At 37.1% G+C, this 20,834-nt stretch overlaps 1 protein-coding gene across 1 annotated transcript in view; it reads right to left on the bottom strand.

The window, feature by feature from the left end:
• DNAAF3 (dynein axonemal assembly factor 3) overlaps positions 1-19,909 on the bottom strand; it is a 123,115-nt gene extending 103,206 nt beyond the window's left edge. The window contains exons 1-4 of the mRNA XM_053689942.1: positions 19,698-19,909; positions 19,016-19,155; positions 18,273-18,366; positions 13,261-13,418 (exon numbers count right to left, since the gene is read on the bottom strand). Coding sequence (XP_053545917.1) covers positions 13,261-13,418; positions 18,273-18,366; positions 19,016-19,155; positions 19,698-19,779 — 474 coding nt within the window. The 5' untranslated portion in view covers positions 19,780-19,909. The remainder of the gene's footprint in view (positions 1-13,260; positions 13,419-18,272; positions 18,367-19,015; positions 19,156-19,697) is intronic.
• Between the last annotated feature and the right edge of the window lie 925 nt (positions 19,910-20,834).

Below are 20,834 nucleotides of genomic sequence, written 5' to 3'. Positions count from 1 at the left end.
ATTACCTCATATGATTGAGGTACCTTCCGGTAAGAAGATATCTATACATTCCTTTTTGCCTGGGATTTACTGTATATTAATTCAAAATATATACCATTCATATATATATTTTGTCCATAAAGACTCATCTCAACTGACAATTACTGATTCCTCTATTATATTGGACTTAACATGTATACAAATTGTTTGTAGCTGCGCAGAAGTATTTTGATTTTTCTCTTTCATTACCATTCATTACAGTGTCAGGGGTACACTTATTATCTCCACTTCTTGCTGCACTCCCATACACACTATCATTTTATTGTAGTTGTGGCAATTACCAACACTACTACCAATACTGGTAATTTATCACACCTATTTGCACCTTAGGTGCTGGGCTACCTATACCAGTGTTCCTTCTAGAGCGCTGGTGATTTTTTCTTGCTTTATATATATATATATATATATATATATATATATATATATATATATATATATATATATATATATATATATATAAATATATATAAAATGGAAGGTTATAAAGCACTCGCCGGACTTTAGTAAACTGCAAAAAAAATTTTTATTAAAGGGACTCTGATAGAGCATGCAATTTTAAGCAACTTTCTATTTTACTCCTATTATCAAATTTTCTTTGTTCTCTTGCTATCTTTATTTGAAAAAGTTTTTTTTTTTTTTTTTTTTTTTTTTTGGTTCAGTACTCTGGACTGCACTTTTTTTTTTATTGGTGGATGAATTTATGCACCAATCAGCAAGACAACCCAGGTTGTTCAAAAAAAATGGTCCGGCATCTAAACTTACATTCTTGCATTTCAAATAAAGATACCATTTCATTTCATGCTCTATCTGAATCACAAAATAAAAGATTTGGGTTAAGTGTCCCTTTAAGGTGCCGTTTTCGGGGTAGAAAAAAACCCTTCTTCTAACAATCAAACATTGTGAAATACAAACATTAATAGGCCTATTTGGCCCACCCGAAAAGCAATTAAATTAGTGAGCACTGTGTGCAAAAACAAAGTTACTGAGCATGTCTGCAAAATGTAAACATACAATGATAGTGTTAGCATTTGAATAATATAGGCGATCGTGTATTAAAATATAGTGAATAATAGGATGCCATTATTCAATCCACTGGTGTAGATCAGCCCAGGTAAAACAATTGCATAAATAAAGAGAAAACCGCAACCTTTTCTAATAACCCAAGTATGGCCAAAAGCAAGCAGAAACCCAGCTGATAGGTGAGTAAAAATAACAATAACACACACCTCTGCTCGGATGTTAGAATCCAATAATGCTATCGATCTACATACACGCCCATATGACATGCTGTATGCAGAGAAGCCCGTCTGACAGGGGGAGTAAACAATGGGCAGGAAAAGATAAGGCAAGTAAACAAAACAGACGTGTACATCATAGGGCAAAATGCCTCTCTTCAGCCGGTAAGATGATCCAATAAAACTACAGATCTCAATCTACTCCCACATGACAAGCCGTATGCAGAGAGGGGGAGTGACCAATGTGCAAGAAAAAAAAAAATCTGACATGTAAACAAACAAACGTATAAAACATCAATAGGTTTACATCATAAGGCAAAATTTGTATACATAAGTTACAAAAGCGAGTATTACATCAGTGGATAATTACATAAAATGGACTGAACTGAGAATAAACGTGTAAGGTCACAGAAAGGGGGCTATATATCAGAAAAACTACTAAATCAAAGAAACAAAATATGCAAATGTCAGTGCAAATAAAAAGGCAGATACCCACTCGTCATATGTTACAAATATCTGGGCCACAATACCTAGTATGTGAAATTAATTAGCAGGTAATGATCCATAGAGATCAGTGAATGATAAGAGGTAAAACAAATCTGGAATAAAGGATTTGCTAAAAACAACAAAAACTGGTAGGGAGTACAAAATACATGTGGAGTGTATAATCCACAAGCCTGGCCGATCATCAAACACCATGGACAATGAGAAATGCATCAAAAAATAAAAGTGACAATTAGTGTCTAATGTGATGGTTAAAAAAAAGGGATAAGAAACAAATTGCAACACGTCAAAGGACAGATAGCAGACAAATCATTTAAGGCTTGTATCATAGAAACTTATGTCTAAATACAGAAAAGATCATATTGGAGAACATATCAAGAATTTAACTAAATAAGTCATATTCATGCCACATATAGGGGGAATAGCTTTCCAGAATAGGACATATACTAAAGTGACATGTGAGGAGTAGACTACGGAGGGACATATGGCATAATATATACCAATAAAAATTTTAAAAAAACAAAGGTTAACCTCTCGTTAACTAGGGGGCAAATGGAAACGAGCAATCCATCAAGTGGAATAATACTCTCATAAAAATATAAAGAAAATATAAAGAATAAGGGCTCACAATATATTAAAAATAAAAAAGAAATAAATAGTAAAACAAGGGGGGATAATTAAACTCACAATTATATATATATATATATATATTACAAAATTTTATATATATATATATATATATATATATATATATATATATATATATATATACACACAGTATATGCGAAAAAGGAGAAAGAGAACAGCACCCCTGAGATAAAACAAAAGCTAGAATAACTTCCATGCCTGTTTGTTTATATTGCAACTCAGGGTGCTCATTCTTTTAGCACACTATGCCCCTTCACAGAGAAAAAATATCCTGTAGCATATCAGTCTGATCCTGCCCAATGACAGTCCAGCGCCAAAATACCAGGCAATTCTTCTCTGAACAAGGGAAGCAACAACCCCAGACGATCGTTTCATAATTCTTTTATTAGAAAAATAATCATATATGCGTATATACAAAATAAAATCCTAATAACAAATGCAAACAAAATATCTTTTGTTACAAAACAACTGAAATATTGACCCAAACTTTTGTCATCAGAAAAAAATCAAAATGCAAACATAAAACTTAAATATTCACACAAAATAAAATTAAACATATTTCAAATACAGACAAAAACAAACTGGAGAAGAAAATAAAATAAAAACTAAATAATCCAATCCTTCCACTTATTTGTCTTCCAGATGCCTTCAGAATCTAATTCCCCATATCACCTCCTATCAAAAGAAAAATACAAAAACAACTTCCCACGGATCATACCCACACAATTACCTACAGTAATTACCTCTTTCTTAAAAATCTAAATATTACGCACATCCCACAACACCTCCTTCACACAACATGCCAACAACCATATCAATCTTGCTTTCTCCTTTTCCACACCACTTCCACACAAACCATACATCATCATATTAAAAGTAAAAAACTGCACTCCAGTCAGACCCTTAATCATCTTTTTCAAACTTCTCCAAAGATCCCTAGCATACTCACAATTCCAAAACAAATTAATAACACTCTCGCTTTGACAACAACCATCTCTAGGACACACTTCTGAAGCCACTAAATGACGTATTCTCTGAAAATCCCTTGTTCCACATTTCCCTAGTAACATTCTCCAAACCATATTTTTTAATCCAACATTTCACCCTTACATAAAACCACTGAACAGCAAAACATACCGGTTTCTTTCTATCAATCTCAAACAAACCATATCATCTTAAAACATTTCCACAAGCATACTTTACCATACAACCAGCCATGCTATCCTTACCACTCAGAACCACACACCTACTAACATATTTCACAGCCAAAAATCTCTCCACATTTGGAAAACCCTTACCACCAACATTCTTACTCTTAAGAACAACATCTCTTTACAAACGCTCCATACCAGAACTCCAGAAAAAAGAAAACAACACTCTCAAAATTTTCCGAAAAATCCTCTCAGGAGGCGGAAAAACTAATGCCAAATATAACAAAATAGGGATCAAAACCGATTTAATAACTAACATTTTTCCTTCCAAAGAAAAAGTTCTTAAAGACCAAAACTGAAGTTTTCTACTCACTTTATCAAAAACATTCTCCCAACTTTCCAAGCCTTTCAAATCCACATCAAATTTCACACCTAACACCTCAATTTCCCCGTCAGTCACAGGCCATCCACAGGAATCAATCTCCCTATCATTACCAAAAACTTTAACTTTACACTTATTCCAATTAACTCTGAAACCACTTGCCATACAAAAACATTCGACTCCACCAATCACTCCACGTATTCTATTTGCCAGCACCTTTGCAATAACCTTATAGTCAACATTCAACAACGTTATCGGCCTCCAATTCCTCAAATCTCTCTTATCACCCTTTTTAAATAAAAAAACAATCAAACCTTTCCTCATTGAAACAGGCAAAACATTAATTCTCAAAACAAACTTACAAACATCCAACATATCCACCCCAATCAAATTCCAAAAACAAGTATAAAATTCAACAGGCAAACCATCACAACCATGTACCTTCCCATTCTTAAAACTCCTAACAACCTCTGCAATCTCATCCAAACTTAGATCCCTTTCTAACAAATCATTATCATATTTTTCCAACTTAACCTCAATGTGTTCCAACAACTCCTTTTCCAATAAAACATCTCTTGTCTTTTCTTTATACAGCTCACTATAAAACTCATGAACTTCACGCAAAACACCATCCGTACCATCAATTTCACACTCAACCTTATCAAAAACACTAACAAAACCAGTCTTTCCTTCAAAAGCTTTCTTAAAAAAATATTTACTACAAGACTCCTCCTTTTCCATTTTCTCAAAGAAAGGTGGCGGCGTAGCATCAGACGAGGCAACATAGGAGACAGCTGTAACAGTCCGTTCGCGCCAAGGCAAACAAACTTTGGAAAGAGGCTGCTTCTAGGGTGGTAACTTGCCATAGAACAAGCTATTATGCTATTGTTCGTTCCCAGGTTGAGCGCTTCTCTCTTTTTATTTATGCAAATTATGACACTTAGGGAAGTCTCCCTAAGTGTGATGCGGGAATCCAGACGTGGACCCGTTGCTCAGTGTGCCTAGAGGGATATGGCTGCACCTCACTGACGAGGCCCACAATAGGCCGAAACGTACGTCTGGGGTTTTTCTGTTTCTCTTGTTCAGAGTGGGATTGCCTGGTATTTCGGGGCTGCACTGTACTGTGAAGTCAGGATCAGACTGATATGCTACAGGAAAGTTCTTCTCTGTGAAAGGCACATATTGAGCAAAAAGAGGCTGCTTCTAGGGTGGTAACTTGCCATAGAACAAGCTATTATGCTATTGTTCGTTCCCAGGTTATGCTATTGTTCGTTCCCAGGTTGAGCGCTTCTCTCTTTTTATTTATGCAAACTTCGGATTGAGACTGTAGGTGACCGAAAGGTGCAGGCACAGGGTGATAGGAGACCAAGCAATCCCCAAGAAATCCAAGAAAGAAGACAGGCAGCACACTTGATGTCTTTGCAAAAAAACGGACGTTTAATCCAGAAGTAACAAATACAGGTAAAACAAACACATGAGTGCATGGAGGGGAAGAAAGGGGCGTGGCCTTACGCGTTTCGTGCCGTGCAGCACTTAGTCATAGGTTAACAGGTGAGTGTATACCCTCAGAATATATACCTCCACTCCCCAATCACAGTGAAGAGCACGTAGACTGGGAAAGATGAGGGACACATATTGGTTAAAAACAAGGTAAAAGTATATAATAGAAAAGATAGTAGCCTAACTCTTGAACATTACAAGAATTTGGAAACAAATTGGTGACATACAAGGACAAATGACTCACTTGGAAAAAAAATTAATTAATGAAAATAATGATACAATGCAATACAAATAAGAAGTATAGACTAGAGATACATATAATCATAATAATAATAATAATAATAAAAATAATAAGCGCTAAGTATTACAGTTACCCGTTATAGAAGAGTTAAGACAAAGTCAAACTGTCACAATACCATTCAATGTTTAATTAGAGGATAACAGGTAATGACTAACAGATTTAAGCGCTATTAGACTAGCCTCGCGCCATACATGCAAAAAATGGATACAATTCCAAAATTCAAAAGCACCATTGGTTTTATATTAATCAGAAATACTTAAACATGCATGTAAAGCGTGAAGCTACCACATAAATGTAAAATCCTGTGATGGTTCAAAAATAGGATACCGAAAATTAAGCCTGTGTCAGACACTCAACAAATGTTCCTCTTAGAGTTTAACCTGACAGGTTGGAAGCAACTATAACCCTATATAATCCAACTAAGTTTAAAACAACTGTATTGGTACATTAGTGTGTCCTGAAAATTAAGGACTCCCACAGTAAAAAAGATAAGACATAATAATCAAATGCATAATGTTAAATACAGAGGGGTACTCTAACATGATTGATCTAATCTACAAAGAGACTTATGTCCCACTCTTTGTTTAAACCGTGGGGTTCTCTAGTATTTAGTATAAAGATCCAGTACAACTCCTTTTTTGTAAGAATCTTACTCTTGTTTCTAGCTCTAGGTGGCACAAGTGCGATATAAATAACCTTTACACCAAAGTTGGCAATATTAGTGAAGTGATTTCCAGTGTATAGGTGCCAAAAGTCACCTATACACTGGCTTGAGTCAGAGGGAACGTCTTTAGTAGAGACAGAAGGAAACTCTGAAATTAAAGAGTCAGCATCACTTGCAGTATCTGGATCTGCACTCTTAACTACTGGTAGATCCAAATCTGGACTCTCCCATCCATCAGAATCCGCACATTTTTTCCACTTGGAGGCAGATTTTTTCCCTGCAATGTCCATATCCTCCTCAGAACCAGAGGACACAACAGCCGACCAATCACTGTTCTCCCCTTCACCAAGAACAGCATCAGGAGCAGGATCACAAGATGACTCAGTGAAATAAATATTCTCTGTCCCAGGAACAGTAACAGTATCATCCACAGAATTGGGCAACAGGGCTTCAAGAATATCGGAAGCAGCTATCACATTAGATGTAGCAAGCTCCACCTCCTGAAGATTAGATTGGGCTTCCTCCACCTTCTCAGCCACAGGAACCACCACAGGAGCATCAGACACCTCTCTGACAGGGACCCCAACTGCAGTTTTCTTACACAAAAGAGGTAATATAGAGATCAATGCCTCATCAGAGACCTCCTCCTCATTCACAGATGGCTCAACCGTAACTGAAGATGTTTTTTTTGTGACATCAGCGTAGAAAGGCTTCACTCTATGAAGCCCCTGCAACATCATCAAAGGACACATCCTGCACAGATGACTTGAAGAACCACACAGGTCACAGGTCCGGCGTTTACTACAGTGGGCAACAAGATGATCCTCCTCACCGCAATTTCGACATCTGGCACCTAGGCAATTTTCAGCAATGTGACCAAACAGGTTGCAACTATGGCAAAACAGAGGCATGTCATCATAGTATAGGACACAAAACAAAGAGTAATGTAGTTCTGAACGATCTCTATACGTGGCTTACTGTATACTAAAGTTGCTGTTCCCATGGATAGCGTGAAAAGAAAAACACTGCTACAGCCTGATATGTCAAGTATCATAAAGGACTTCAAGTGTTCATAATCAAAGGATGAGGGGTATATATGCCTCCAACTGCATAGCAATACAAAGCAGTGACTTTCAAGGAAATATTCCTGTCCTTCGGTAATGTTCACAAGAACCGTGTAAGTGCCCCCAAACCTCCTATGAAGGCTGGAACCGCTATGCGGTAAACTCCGTCTCACGGAGAACAAATTGTGTCACAGCGGGGGTAAAAAGGACAAGATAGCCCAAGCGTTCACAACAAAGTAGTAGGGTAAATGCGGGAGAGGGAACAGAGTGAAACCGTGCACTCACTTACCATCTCTCTCCGACCGTCAGAATGCACCACCACCATAGAACGCAGTCACCGGCGTCTTCCTGGTATCCTGATGACGTGTACACAACACATGATTCACTTCTTCGATGTAGCCGCAATACACACCTTCCTTCCAGAGCCAATCAATGGGTAGGTTGAAGGGGCACTCCACACAGTCAGTCCAACTGGGAATCAGCGCCACATAATAGGGGGAGCGCTGCTGCCATACAGGCTCAAAACATAGTAATCCAAAATAGAGAAAAGAGGTGGCAGCAGCATGTATAATAAAAAGTCAAATTTTATTAGTAATCCATTTAAAAATAGTATTCCAAAGAGGAATGGTGAATGTAGAAAAAAAAAATAGAGCACAGGTATGGAAAAAAACAAACAGTATACACGTTTCGGCGTGAGCCGTAATCACTACTGATAGTATAGGAAAACTCTATTTCCACCAGTGGCGTCTCTACAGGGGGGCGAGGGGGGGCAGATGCCCCCCCCCCCCTTGAAAATGGCTTGCCCCCCCCGCCAGCCCCAGCACTGAATCATAATGCTGGACTGGAGGGAGGTGGAATGTGAGTACATGCAATGCTGGTGTAGTGTTATTTGCATGCTCGGCTCCTCCTCCAGATAGTTCCAGTGCGGTCATGTTCCTTCACAGCATGAATGATTGAAGGAACCTGACCGCCCGGTGACGAGTCTGGAGACTGGAAGAGGGAGGAGGAGTCAGCAGGTGCTATCGTCGTGTCACGTGTGGTGTGCTGCAGAAGCGCGGGGGATTGGGAAGGAGCAGGTACTGTCTGTAGGCCTGTAGCTGAGCGCCCGCTGTCTCTATCGAGTGGACACTGACTGGATAGTCAGCAGCACCTGGGCTGGCAGTGGCACACAAGAAGAAAGACCTGTCCTGGGCGGTCCGTGACTTCGAAGAGTAGATTCTGAATCTGGGGTAAGACAGAGGACTGCTCCCGCGTCCCGCCCTACCCAATTGGTTTTTAAATTTAAATTTTTCTGTAGCCTAACCAATTACTCACTGTGTTCTTTAAAACTTACTTAAACTACATTTATGTTAGTCTTTGTCAGCGTCCTAAAAAAATGTTAAGCAATAATGTCTTTGGAACACTAAAGATTTCCCTCTAATATTAATGTGTGCATTTATTTTATGGTGCTAAATATGTGATTTAGCTGTATTGGCAAACTAGCTAAGAAGCATAAAATATTATGCTTTTCATGTCTTTGAATTTATCATAGTAAATTAAACCATACATAGCTGCAGTTGGCTTAGGGTTAAGCCACAAAGTGAGTTATGTGCCAGGTTCTTGCTCTGTCTTCCAAACAAAAGGTACAGAGTGCTCTTTTTCCAGCTGCAAATCAAGTACATTAAAACTTCCAGCCCATGGCAAAGACTCACAAGGAGCTTGTATGCTGGGGCTAACATGCACCACAAATGTGTGTTAAACAAAACAATTACTACAAGAACTAAAGTGTGGAAGCTGTTTATCTGAAATGTGTGATAGGCTGGAGGAGGGGAAAGAGGAGGATCTGGTTAGAAAGGACTTTAGCTTTATTTAGGACCTGCAGTGAGCTGAGATTAGATGCTGTCCTGCACTCAGGAATCAGGATCAAATCATGGTGAAAAAAATCATTCACTGTCTGTGTTGAGTGTAAACTTAAAAAACAAAAACAAATCTGTGTGTTACATTACCATATACGGTTTAAACTTGATGATATACCTCCAACTTTATCTACTATTCTACTTAGTTAGTTACTTATGTTCTTGGTAATTTGGGTGAGAGTGAGGTCTGTAAGTTGACTGTCTGATGTCAATTCATTAAAAAAGCAATGCATAAAACCAGATGGGGTAATAACGGTAAGAACAAGAAGAGAAAATAGGATTGATGCCATGCTGCCATATACACCGTGTGCACTGTGCAGTCATCAACTTTTTTCCTGGCTGGTTATATATCTAGTGTGCAGCAGTGGTTGTTGTTGCTTTCTCCATTTTTTTGTTAATGGTGATAAGGAAGACAGACAAAAAAATAATATGTTGCAATAAAAATCTGTCAGTGCAGATCTCACAGCAGGTTAACTTCCTGAGTTCCAGAGAGAGCAGCAAAACATTACTGTGCACCACTATCTCTAGCAGTCAAGAGGTTAAGGTTTTTCAGATAGTGTAAATGGTAAATGTTTTTTTTAAAAAAATCTCCCCAAATTTACTGTTACCACCTTATATCTTCTTGTTAATATTTTTGTGTGCAAGTGGACCTTAGAGTTAGAATAGTTCATCTTTAAGGGATCCTTTAGTAAATCTATATACTTTAAAGGGACATGTAACCAACATTTTTCTTCCATGATTTAGAAAGATCATGCAATTTTAAACAACTTTCCAATTTACTTTAATTATCTAATTTGCTTCATTCTCTTGATATCCTCTATTGAAATGCATATCTAGATAGGCTCAGTAGCTGTTGATTGGTGGCTGCACATGGAAACCTCATGTGCATTGTTATTTCTTCAACAAGGGATATCTAAAGAATGAAGCAAATTAGATAATAAAAGTAAATTGGAAAGTTGTTTAAAATTGTATTCTCTATCTAAAATCATGAAAGAAAAATTTGGGTTTCATGTCCCTTTAACATAAGATCATATATTTCCTTTATAATATAACACAATCCAAATCACAAATTGGCAATTTTTTAGCAGTAAACAGTATTTATTTTTAAATAATATTAATTATCAAGGATGGATTGTCTTGTTACTCTGGTATTTTGGAATCTTATTTATATATATATATATATATATTTAGTTAGTTTATTTTCAGTGGTATGATTTAGTGGTAAAAATTATTAGTGCCCCCCCAGTTTGACTGTGGTATATTATATGCCCCCCTATATATTTTTCCTAGAGTCGCCACTGATTTCCACCAATGGCCAAAGTCTGTGGAGGGTGTTACTTTCCACCAAACCCCGAAGGGAAAGGACCCCAGGCCGAAGGAGCAGGTCTCCAGGCAGCAAATCTTTCAACCAAGACCAATCACAGAAAACTGCACTTGATCCCAGCCAAAGGCCCGAGAAGCGACCTCAGACGATCGTTTCGGCCTTATGTGGGCCTTGTCAGTGAGGTGCAGTTGTATCTCTCTAAGGGCATGTGTGCACGGTGTCCACGTCTGGATTGCCCATTACTCCGAGGGAGACCCAAGAGTAATTTACATATGCGAAAAAGGAGAAAGAGAACAGCACCTCTGAGATAGAACAAAAGCTAGAATAACTTCCATGCCTGTTCATTTATATTGCAACTCAGGGTGCTCGTTCTTTTAGCACACTATGCCCCTTCACAGAGAAAAAATATATAAGAACTTGCACCCTGAGTTGCAAATATAAATGAACAGGCATGGAAGTTATTCTAGCTTTTGTTCTATCTTAGGAGTGCTGTTCTCTTTATCTTTTTTCACATTTATGTAAATTACTCTTGGGTCTCCCTAAGAGTAATGGGTAAGCCAGACGTGGACCCCGTGCACACATGCCCTTAGAGATACACAACTGCACCTCACTGACGAGGCCCACAGAAGGCCGAAACGATCGTCTGGGGTTGTTGCTTCCCTTGTTCAGAGAAGAATTGGCTTGTATTTCGGCGCTGGACTGTCATTGGGCAGGATCAGACTGATATGCTACAGGATATTTTTTCTCTGTGAAGGGGCATAGTGTGCTAAAAGAACTTGCTCCCTGAGTTGCAAATATAAATGAACGGGCATGGAAGTTATTCTAGCTTTTGTTCTATCTTAGGAGTGCTGTTCTCTTTCTCTTTTTTCACATTTATGTAAATTACTCTTGGGTCTCCCTAAGAGTAATGGGTAAGCCAGACGTGGACCCCGTGCACACATGCCCTTAGAGAGATACAACTGCACCTCACTGACGAGGCCCACAGAAGGCCGAAACGATCGTCTGGGGTTGTTGCTTCCCTTGTTCAGAGAAGAATTGCCTGGTATTTCGGCGCTGGACTGTCATTGGGCAGGATCAGACTGATATGCTACAGGATATTTTTTCTCTGTGAAGGGGCATAGTGTGCTAAAAGAACTTGCTCCCTGAGTTGCAAATATAAATGAACGGGCATGGAAGTTATTCTAGCTTTGGAGTGCTGTTCTCTTTCTCTTTTTTCACACACACACACACATATATATATATATATATATATATATATATATCCACACACACACAAATATATATATATATATATACAAATATATGTTTTAAAATAAAAAGAACATTTTCTTCTATGTGAAAAACATTGCAATATAAAATATTCAAAATACACACAGAGAGACGCGCACTCACAGGAACGAACAACCTGCTCAATAATGTTGTCAGCCTGTTCTATGGCGATTTACCACCTAGGTACAGCTTCTTTTAAGCCCAGTAATGATTTTCACAGAGTAGAACTTTCCTGTAGTATATCAGTCTGATCCCGCTTATTAAGGTCAGTCCAGCGCTGAAATACCAGGAAATTCCTCTCTGAACAAGGAACACAGCAACCAAAGACAATCGTTTCGGCTTTCATTGGGCCTAATCAGTGAGGTGTAGCTATATTCATTTAAACATACTGAGCAAGGATTGCACGTCTGGATGCCCCTTTTTTCCCTTAGAGAGACTTCCTGGTAGAACGCCTCTCTCTTTGTATGGATTTGTATTATGACCTCTGGGGAGGTCTCCCTAAGGGTGATGGGGGAACTAGATGTGGACTCCTTGCCCAGTGTGCTTAGAGGAATATGGCTGCACCTCACTGACGAGGCCCACAGAAGGCCAAAACGAGCGTCTGGGGTTGTAATATTCCTTGTTCAGAAGAGAATTGTCTGGTATTTCAAGGCTGGACTGACCTTACTCGGAGGGATCAGACTGATATACTTCAGGAAAGTTTTCTTCTGTCAAAATCACAGCTGGGCTAAAAGAGGCTTCTCCTAAGTGGTATCTTGCCATAGAACAAGCCACTGAGTTGTCTTTCATTCCTGGTAGAGCGCTTCTCTCTTCGTATAAAATATTCATAACTACCTTCGGGTTAGCATTCAATAGATAAGTGTTAGGTTTTTTTCTAGTTTGCACACTCCATTAAAGTCTAAGGGGAGGAGACGTTAATACGGTTGCAATATCCAAATTCCTCAAGTTAGTGCGTTAGCGAAAGACAAACGTTTTACTTTCAACTTGTAATACGCGCGTTAAAAGTTTACTTATAATGGTGTTTGCGTGTAAATAAAAGCGCCAAATAGTGTGCCACTTGTAATTTGACTCAAAGTAAGCTAGAGTAAGTAATCCAAACAAGTTAGATCATGACATCCCTTTAAACAAACACAGGCCTTTAGATTGAAATACAGTAGTCTGCATCAGCGCCCGCTACTTTCTTATAATAGACAAGGATAGCAATATTGACATTGGTTTTGTCAGAAGAAACAAAACTACAGACTAAATTCACTTCAAACTATTCCTGTTGCTCAGTAAACTTACCTTTAAGGCATTCAGGTTTAGCGATGGCATCACAGTCTGCTGGAAATCTGGGTCAGTGACATAACGAATGAAGAGATCACACTTTTCCTGCAGGTATGTGGCAGTCTGACTACGGATTAAACTGTTTCCAAATAGCTCCACAAAGGTCTCAGTCTTCTCTAAAACAGAGAAATACATGTGAGGTAGAACTACTTAAAACATATTTTTTTTCCGCACAGAATAAAATAATTGAAAGATGTTTAAAGGGACAGTAAACATAAACCTTTTGCAATCATATATTAATTACTGTGCTGTTTTAACCTATGCAATGCCTCCCCAATTGTGATATTGGCTATTTTCTGGATATGGTTATGCCCTTAAAATTGCCAGCAGTAAATTCCCTCCAGCTGCCCATCTGCAGACATGTTTTTTTTAGAAGTATAATCCAATGAAAAGTCATACTGCCTGCTTCATAGGAAGAAACACAATGTATTCCCAGTCCCCTGCTATGTGTGCTGTCTCCATAATTTGCCTTCATGCTTTTAATCTCAATACTTTATTATTCGAACTTTAGCAGGGATCCGGGAACACACACTGGTCTTTCCTATGGAGTCGGCAAAATGGATTCTCATTGGTTATTCCAAAAACAGCTGATAACACAGCAGGGGGCAGGTAGCACATATGTTAAAATGGCACAGTAAATATATATGATTGTAAAAATATTTCCTGTCCATTTAAGTTGATTTTAAAAACTAACAGAAAATGCAGGTTTACACACAATTCATCCCTAGGGACAACTTACTTGCTGGCTGATGAGGACAACTCCAACAGCTGTAAAGCTGGAAACTAACACACTCCATACATATAAAAACACAAAAATGCTTCAGCACAGGGCATTACAAACAAAACGCTATAATACTGTTACATGGCCAATAGCTATTTTAAACACATTTACATCATTAATTGTGGACTTCTTGAAGCGTGATCCCTTTAACCTTCAGGATTTTGTTAAAATCTATCCTGTAGGGGGGGCGGAGTTAACCGCCACAGCAACTAGACGCATAATGCAGTAGCTCCCGGCTTCAATAAAGACACCCCTATTTAACTTCAGTACTCGGTCTCTTTAATTAACTATGTTATAGTAGGAACTGCTGAATCTGCATTCATGAAGACTAATACCGGAAAATTTGCGATTGGGTCATTGACTCCTTTTGATGTTTGCCTTATGGGCAGAACTGATGGAACTTTAATGTTCACTGTTGTAATTCCTTAGTTGCCTAGAAATATTGTTATTACTATGTATTTGTTGCAGAAAGTTATTTACTTCTTATATATTGACTGCTTCTTTCATATAATTACTGGAGCCTACATGCATTTTTCTATTCACTACTGTGTGATCCTGTGCTGCGAGGAGATGTTTCAATTGCTTCATTTATTTTGAACTAGATCCTAGCATTCAGAAGGGAATAGTGCCTTTGATGAAGCATTGTTATTCTGAATTACCTCTCCTCACGCATAAATGTGAATTTGAACTAGCTAGTAACCCTTTCCCTAGTTTGGGATTATGTTTACTTATTACACTGTTATCCTATCTATTTTAGTGCAGTCAGAATATAATGGTTGCAGCATGGCTTTCAAACACTCTTGAAGCATTTCTTATTGACTACTATGTGATTCTGTACTGAGAGGAGATGTTTTAAACGTTTTATTTTTTTTTAAATAGATCCTAGCATTATATTGATATTCAGTAGGGGATGATGTCTTTGATGAAGCTATGTTACTCTGAATTAACTCTCCTCACACATCAATGTGAATCAGAATTAGCTAATATCCCTGTGCCTAGTTGGAGATTATGTTTGTCTACTACATTAATATCCTAAGCTCTTTTAGTGCAGTCAGAGGATATCAGTTACAGCATCAATCTCCAACATTCCTGAACTAACCATTTTTGAGAATACTACTATTTACATGGACTTCGTTTTGTTTAAAGTATCTTTGTTTATATGTTTAAAGTTTGACTTCTACAAAACGATTACCTATCTAGTACGCAGGTTGGCAGCACTACTAACTTAAGTCAACTCTCATTATTCCTAGGTGAGAATCTAGATTAGCATGTATCCCTATGTTTAGATTTAGAATATGTTTATCTGCTACACTACTAACCTATTTCTTATTAGTGGAGTCAGATTATACCAGTTTCAACATAACCTTCTAATATCCTTGAAATGCCCACTGTTGTGGATACTGATATTTACACGGACTTAGTCTATCTGTATTTATATGTTTAAAGTTTGCTTTCCTTAGACTGTTTCTCTATCTATTACAAAGGTTGCAAAGGTTGGCTGTTGAGAGGAAATATAATACTAGTATCCCCTCCACTTCCCCACTCCCCCCCTTAATGCGGTAAGGGATGGATAACCTATCCTCTGCAACACTTTATTGGCAGAGTTTTGTAGTCTTTGCCTAGTCTGATGAGCCCTACTAAAGCTTTCTCTTGTATATACATTGATAAGCTCTTCAGGCCCTTGACATAAAAAAAAAAAAGTTATAGTGTCTACCTTTATGATCCTCACTATTTACACTTTTAGAAAGTTTGTCCCATTATGTTAAACGTCACTTGGCTATGGACGTATGCCTCTGATTAATAGTTCCTTTAGAATAACTTCCATTGCAGAAAGCTTGGTGATATTAACTTACTGTGTTAAATAGGCTAACTAAACTTTGTGAGGACGTAGCCATTTGTTCAGTTTCCTTGACACAATGATAACTAATATTTAAATGTGTGCTTGGTGTCATCCAGGTACTTTGAGAATGAGGTCCCGCCAGGGCACCTAGATGTCTTTGATGACACAATAATAGAAAAGTCAGGCGGTTCCGATTATTCTTTACTGTATTACTGTGATGTTTTTTTTTCTGGAATACTATCTGTATCTTTAATTGCCATATATGTATTACTGTGTTATATTTCTTCAATAAAAATAAATAAGAAAAAAAAACTAAAAAAAAAAAACTATCCTGTACATCAATAAATGTCTGCTAAACAGACAGTGCATCTACCTACCACCCTTTACTTAGAATAAATAGTTTATGAGTGATATTTTTTTATATGCATATTGTTGAGACCAACACAACTAAGGTAATACCAGCTGAGTGCTGCAAAGTTTCAAAGGAAAGTGACTAAATTCTGTAAAACAAAATGTGCAGATTTATATATGCTAGTAAGCAGTGCCAATTATAAACATTAAAGGGACAGAAAACCCCAACATTTTCTTTCATGATTTGGACAGAACATACCATTTTAAACAACTTTTCAATTGACTTATATTATCAAATATATTATGCTTTATTATCCTTTGGTGAAGAAACAGCATTGCTCTACTGGCAGATAGATGAACACATCTCGTTAGCCAATCACATAAGACAAATGTGTGCAGACACCAATCAGCAGCTAGCTCCAACTAGTGCAGGATATGAGAACAAAGCACATTTAAAAATAGAAGTTAATTTAAAAGTGTCTTAAAATGACATGCGCTATCTGAATCCAAGTTTAATTTTTACTTTCCTATCCCTTTAAGAAAGGATCACTAAATACAGTAGCATTGAATAACTGACAAATACACAGCAAAAATACAATGCAATAGCACTTTGAAATTGAAATGAGCAGTAGAATATTTTCTGGCAAATTTTAAAGTTAATCCAATTTCCCCTCCCCCTGTACCATATGACAGCTCTCAGCCAATTACAAAATGCATATACATATGCACTGTGTACTTCTGCACATGCTCAGTAGGAGCTGAAGCCTCAGGTTGCTAACCCACAAGTTGCAGACAGAAGGGAAGAAAAGAAAGTGTGCATAGATATGAACTGGATGCAGAAAGCAAATTGGAGTTTAAAGTTACCCTCATTTAAGATTATAATATTTGTAAAACAACCAGTTTGGTTTGTCTGCTCTTCTTTATCATATCAATTTTGTTAAAATGGCACAAAAAAAAAAAGAGAACAAAAAGGTTCCCGTCTGACTTCAAAAACAACCAATGCTGCAGTAGCATTAAAGGGACAGTAAACACCATTGTAAATACATTTCTGCTGCCCTACTAAATAATAACATATCTACCAGGTCTAAACATTTTTTTTTTAAATTAACACCTTGTTTGCTACAGTTGTTCTTCAAAAGCAAAAATCCACCCACCACTTGCCTTATTTGGATGGGCCAATTTGGGCTTAAATCTGCCGACAAGGCTAGCCACGACCATTATGTTAGTATAAAGTGCATTATTTTGCCGTTGTTATCTACTGAAGCCAATACAGGAAATATATGTAGCAAATCTACAAGTTTCAGAGCTAACTAAACATTTTATATTAAAATCCTAAGGTGTTTACTGTCCCTTTAAGATAAGGGAGCAGTATGCAGAGGCTTAGATACAAGATAATCACAGAGATGAAAAGTATATTAATATAACTGTGTTGGTTATGCAAAACTGGGGAATGGGTTATAAAGGGATTATGTATCTTTTTAAACAATAACAATTCTGGAGCAGACTGTCCCTTTAAGCACATATTTCCACAGTGAGTACTGCAATTAGTACTGCATATCATTTTCGCACTATAGCTAATGTCCCACTGGGGAACTGCAGTACATTATCACACCAAGCACCTCAGTGCCGGGAAACAAATCAGTAGCAGCATGCACATGTAGCTGCCAATTACCAGCCGTGATATGCTCAGGAGTGTCAGTCAACCGTTTCTCAAGCTGGACTGGACTTTAGGTATGTGTTTAACCACCCATGCTGAATAGTTAAGTGCTACCTTGTCCCTTTATTTATGATGGAAGCTCTCTGGCCTCTATGGAGGAAGTGGAACTAGCAAAAGTTTAGAGGTGTTTTTACAGCAATTGTCGGTAAAATAAATAATGAATGTATACAACAAATATGTCACTTTAATATATCAGTATATATCAGCTATTTTTTTACAACAAAAACTAAATATGAAAAATTCTAAGTTGATAAAATACACAACATAAAAAGTATTTTTACCTTGTAAGCCCATTTTCTCTGGATTTTCAAGTACCAGGGTTAAAAACAGCATTTGCCGTGCTAGAAGCTCCAGATCACTTTCTATTATGTAAAACTAGGAATAGAAGAAGAAGTAGTTATTTGCTACAGTCTATTAGTAAATATGATAAAACTATTTTAACCCTTTAAGGACACAGCTTTCAGTTTGCTCAATTGTTTTATGACGGAAAAATTCTGTCATATGTCCTTAAGAGGTTAAACCAAAATCTTGCTAACATAACATGTAAATGTGCACAACTCATTTAGCTAGGGTGCCTGGTCTTTTATTATATAACTGATTGCCAGGTACTACAGAATTATGGGTCTGATCTGAGGTTCAGTATGGGCATATAAATAGCATTGGCTGCAGGCAATGGGTCTAACCCTGCATATGTATTTCCCCAAATAACCTTTTAATTGTCCAATATTTTTTTGAAGGATAGCTGGCAACCCTACTTTTGGCCCCATGCACATATCAATATCATAAGAAACAATTAAAGCATATATACAACATGGATGAGAATAAAATATTAAGTTTTATAACTGAAGCCAATTAAATCAAGCAGTATGGTGGTAGCCTAGAGGCAGAGTGTTGCAAAATAGGTTATGAGTGCCACCTTGGGCAATCACGTAGGTTCACCATCCTTTCTCTATTAGTTTATTAGAACACTCGTAGCCAAGGAATATTGAAATACACAATTAATGGGCAACCAGTAGAAACTTACATTAAGCTTTCTTCGTGGCCAGCGACGAGCTTGACCAATGGTTTTGAGGAGGTGACGGCCATCGCCTCCTCCAATCAACAGGAAATTCAACTCATGGGTGTCATTGGATGAATTATCAGGCTGAACTGTATTAGAATGACCTTTAGATGAGAGTAAAGAAAACAACAGACTTATGTTAGCTTCAAGTAGAAAATAATGAGTACTTGTACAATTCCCAGAGGTGGTAAACTCAAATTAAAATGTATTTTAAATTAAAGATGAAAAGTTTGTAGAACTAGGAATATAAACAATATATTTTAAATATCTTCATGACACATTCTACTTTTGCATCTATGTAATAGTTTCTTTTTGATTATTTTTCTTTTGAAATTATTATTAATATATTCTATCAATTTATTTTTCATTTTAATGATAATATCTAAATTACAAAAAAATTACAACAGATTTTCTAAGAAGTTAATAAAAAGCAAATAATTAGAACAGCATAACATAACAGCTGTTATTATGTTACCAGTTTTACTAACTAGTTACTGCTTTCCTATAGCATATTCTTATATATATTGTGAAAATACATTTTGTGTGTAACTTTTGCGAACATACATTTTGTGATAATAAGCACATAAACATATTTTGAGGGCAGACACGAACTAGACGCATTTCTATATAATGTTACAGAACTTACAGTACATCTGCAGGTCTAAGGCAGGTGAAACTCCCCACCACTGAGGTGACACCTTGGCGTCTCTTCTGTATGCAGTAGCCATGTTGCAGTACCTGGAAACAAACTTCACAAACTCCAGTACGTTTATCTCACACTACGAACACAAGCTACTGGATTAGCACATATAGAACTACGTAAAGTCACAACCGATGGAATGCAGTTTAACACTTATAACTGTAGTTAGTTACTATAACCGCGTAGACTTTCCCGAAACTGAAATAATATTTTTGGGGCAGAAAGTGACTGTCCAATCGAATACTAGTATTCGAAGATTGACATAGAGCTTGAACAATAGAGATACAATTTGCTAACGTGTAGGAGGGACGAAAAACCTATCATGTCTGGTTGTAGTACAGTAAAGGTTTACCGTTGTCATGGCAACTAATAACAAAGCCTAAAACATGTGACCTTTTTTGTTTTAATGCTGTTTAACACCTTTAGCTATTCGCTTTTATCTGTGTAGCTTTAATGCGTTATTAACGTGTTCTGTGCATATTAATATTTTTATTGGATACACAATCACAAAACAATGCGCAATATTTATATAAAATATCACGACAAGGAAGTTGGTTTCTTATTCAAGCTGTTTCTTATTCGTGAAATTCTGTTTCTTATTCATGGAAGTTGGTTTCTTATTCAATTTGTTTTTTGGCAGACTGCTTTAAATTGACTAAATTAAAAATATAGGTTTTATTTAAATAACAATATGATTCATATAATGTAGTTACACAGAGGTAAATTCCCTTTATACAACAATTGGATATACAAACTGGAAAAAAGGGCATAGGTTGGAACCAATACAAATATTACAATTTTGAATAAGTAACTGATGTTTTCAAAGGGTTAATGACCATTGGGCCACTGATTGTACTGTTAATATATGTAGGGTAGATCCCCCTCCGTGACATGCAATTGTTTTTAACCTGATTCAATAGTGTTTTGGGCACAGAAATTTATGCCAACCCTGGCATAGGTGCTGTAATTCTCATTTTTGAATAAGTAACTGATATTTTCAAAGGGTTAATAACCATTGGGCCACTGATTTTACTATGAATATATGTAGGGCAAATCCCCCTACATGACATGAAATTGTTTTTA

The sequence above is a fragment of the Bombina bombina genome, chromosome 8 (genome assembly GCF_027579735.1).
Source record: "Bombina bombina isolate aBomBom1 chromosome 8, aBomBom1.pri, whole genome shotgun sequence".
NCBI classification, from domain to species: Eukaryota; Metazoa; Chordata; class Amphibia; order Anura; family Bombinatoridae; genus Bombina; species Bombina bombina.
Note: the sequence above shows the minus strand (reverse complement) of the source record. Positions and strands in the feature narration are given on the sequence as shown.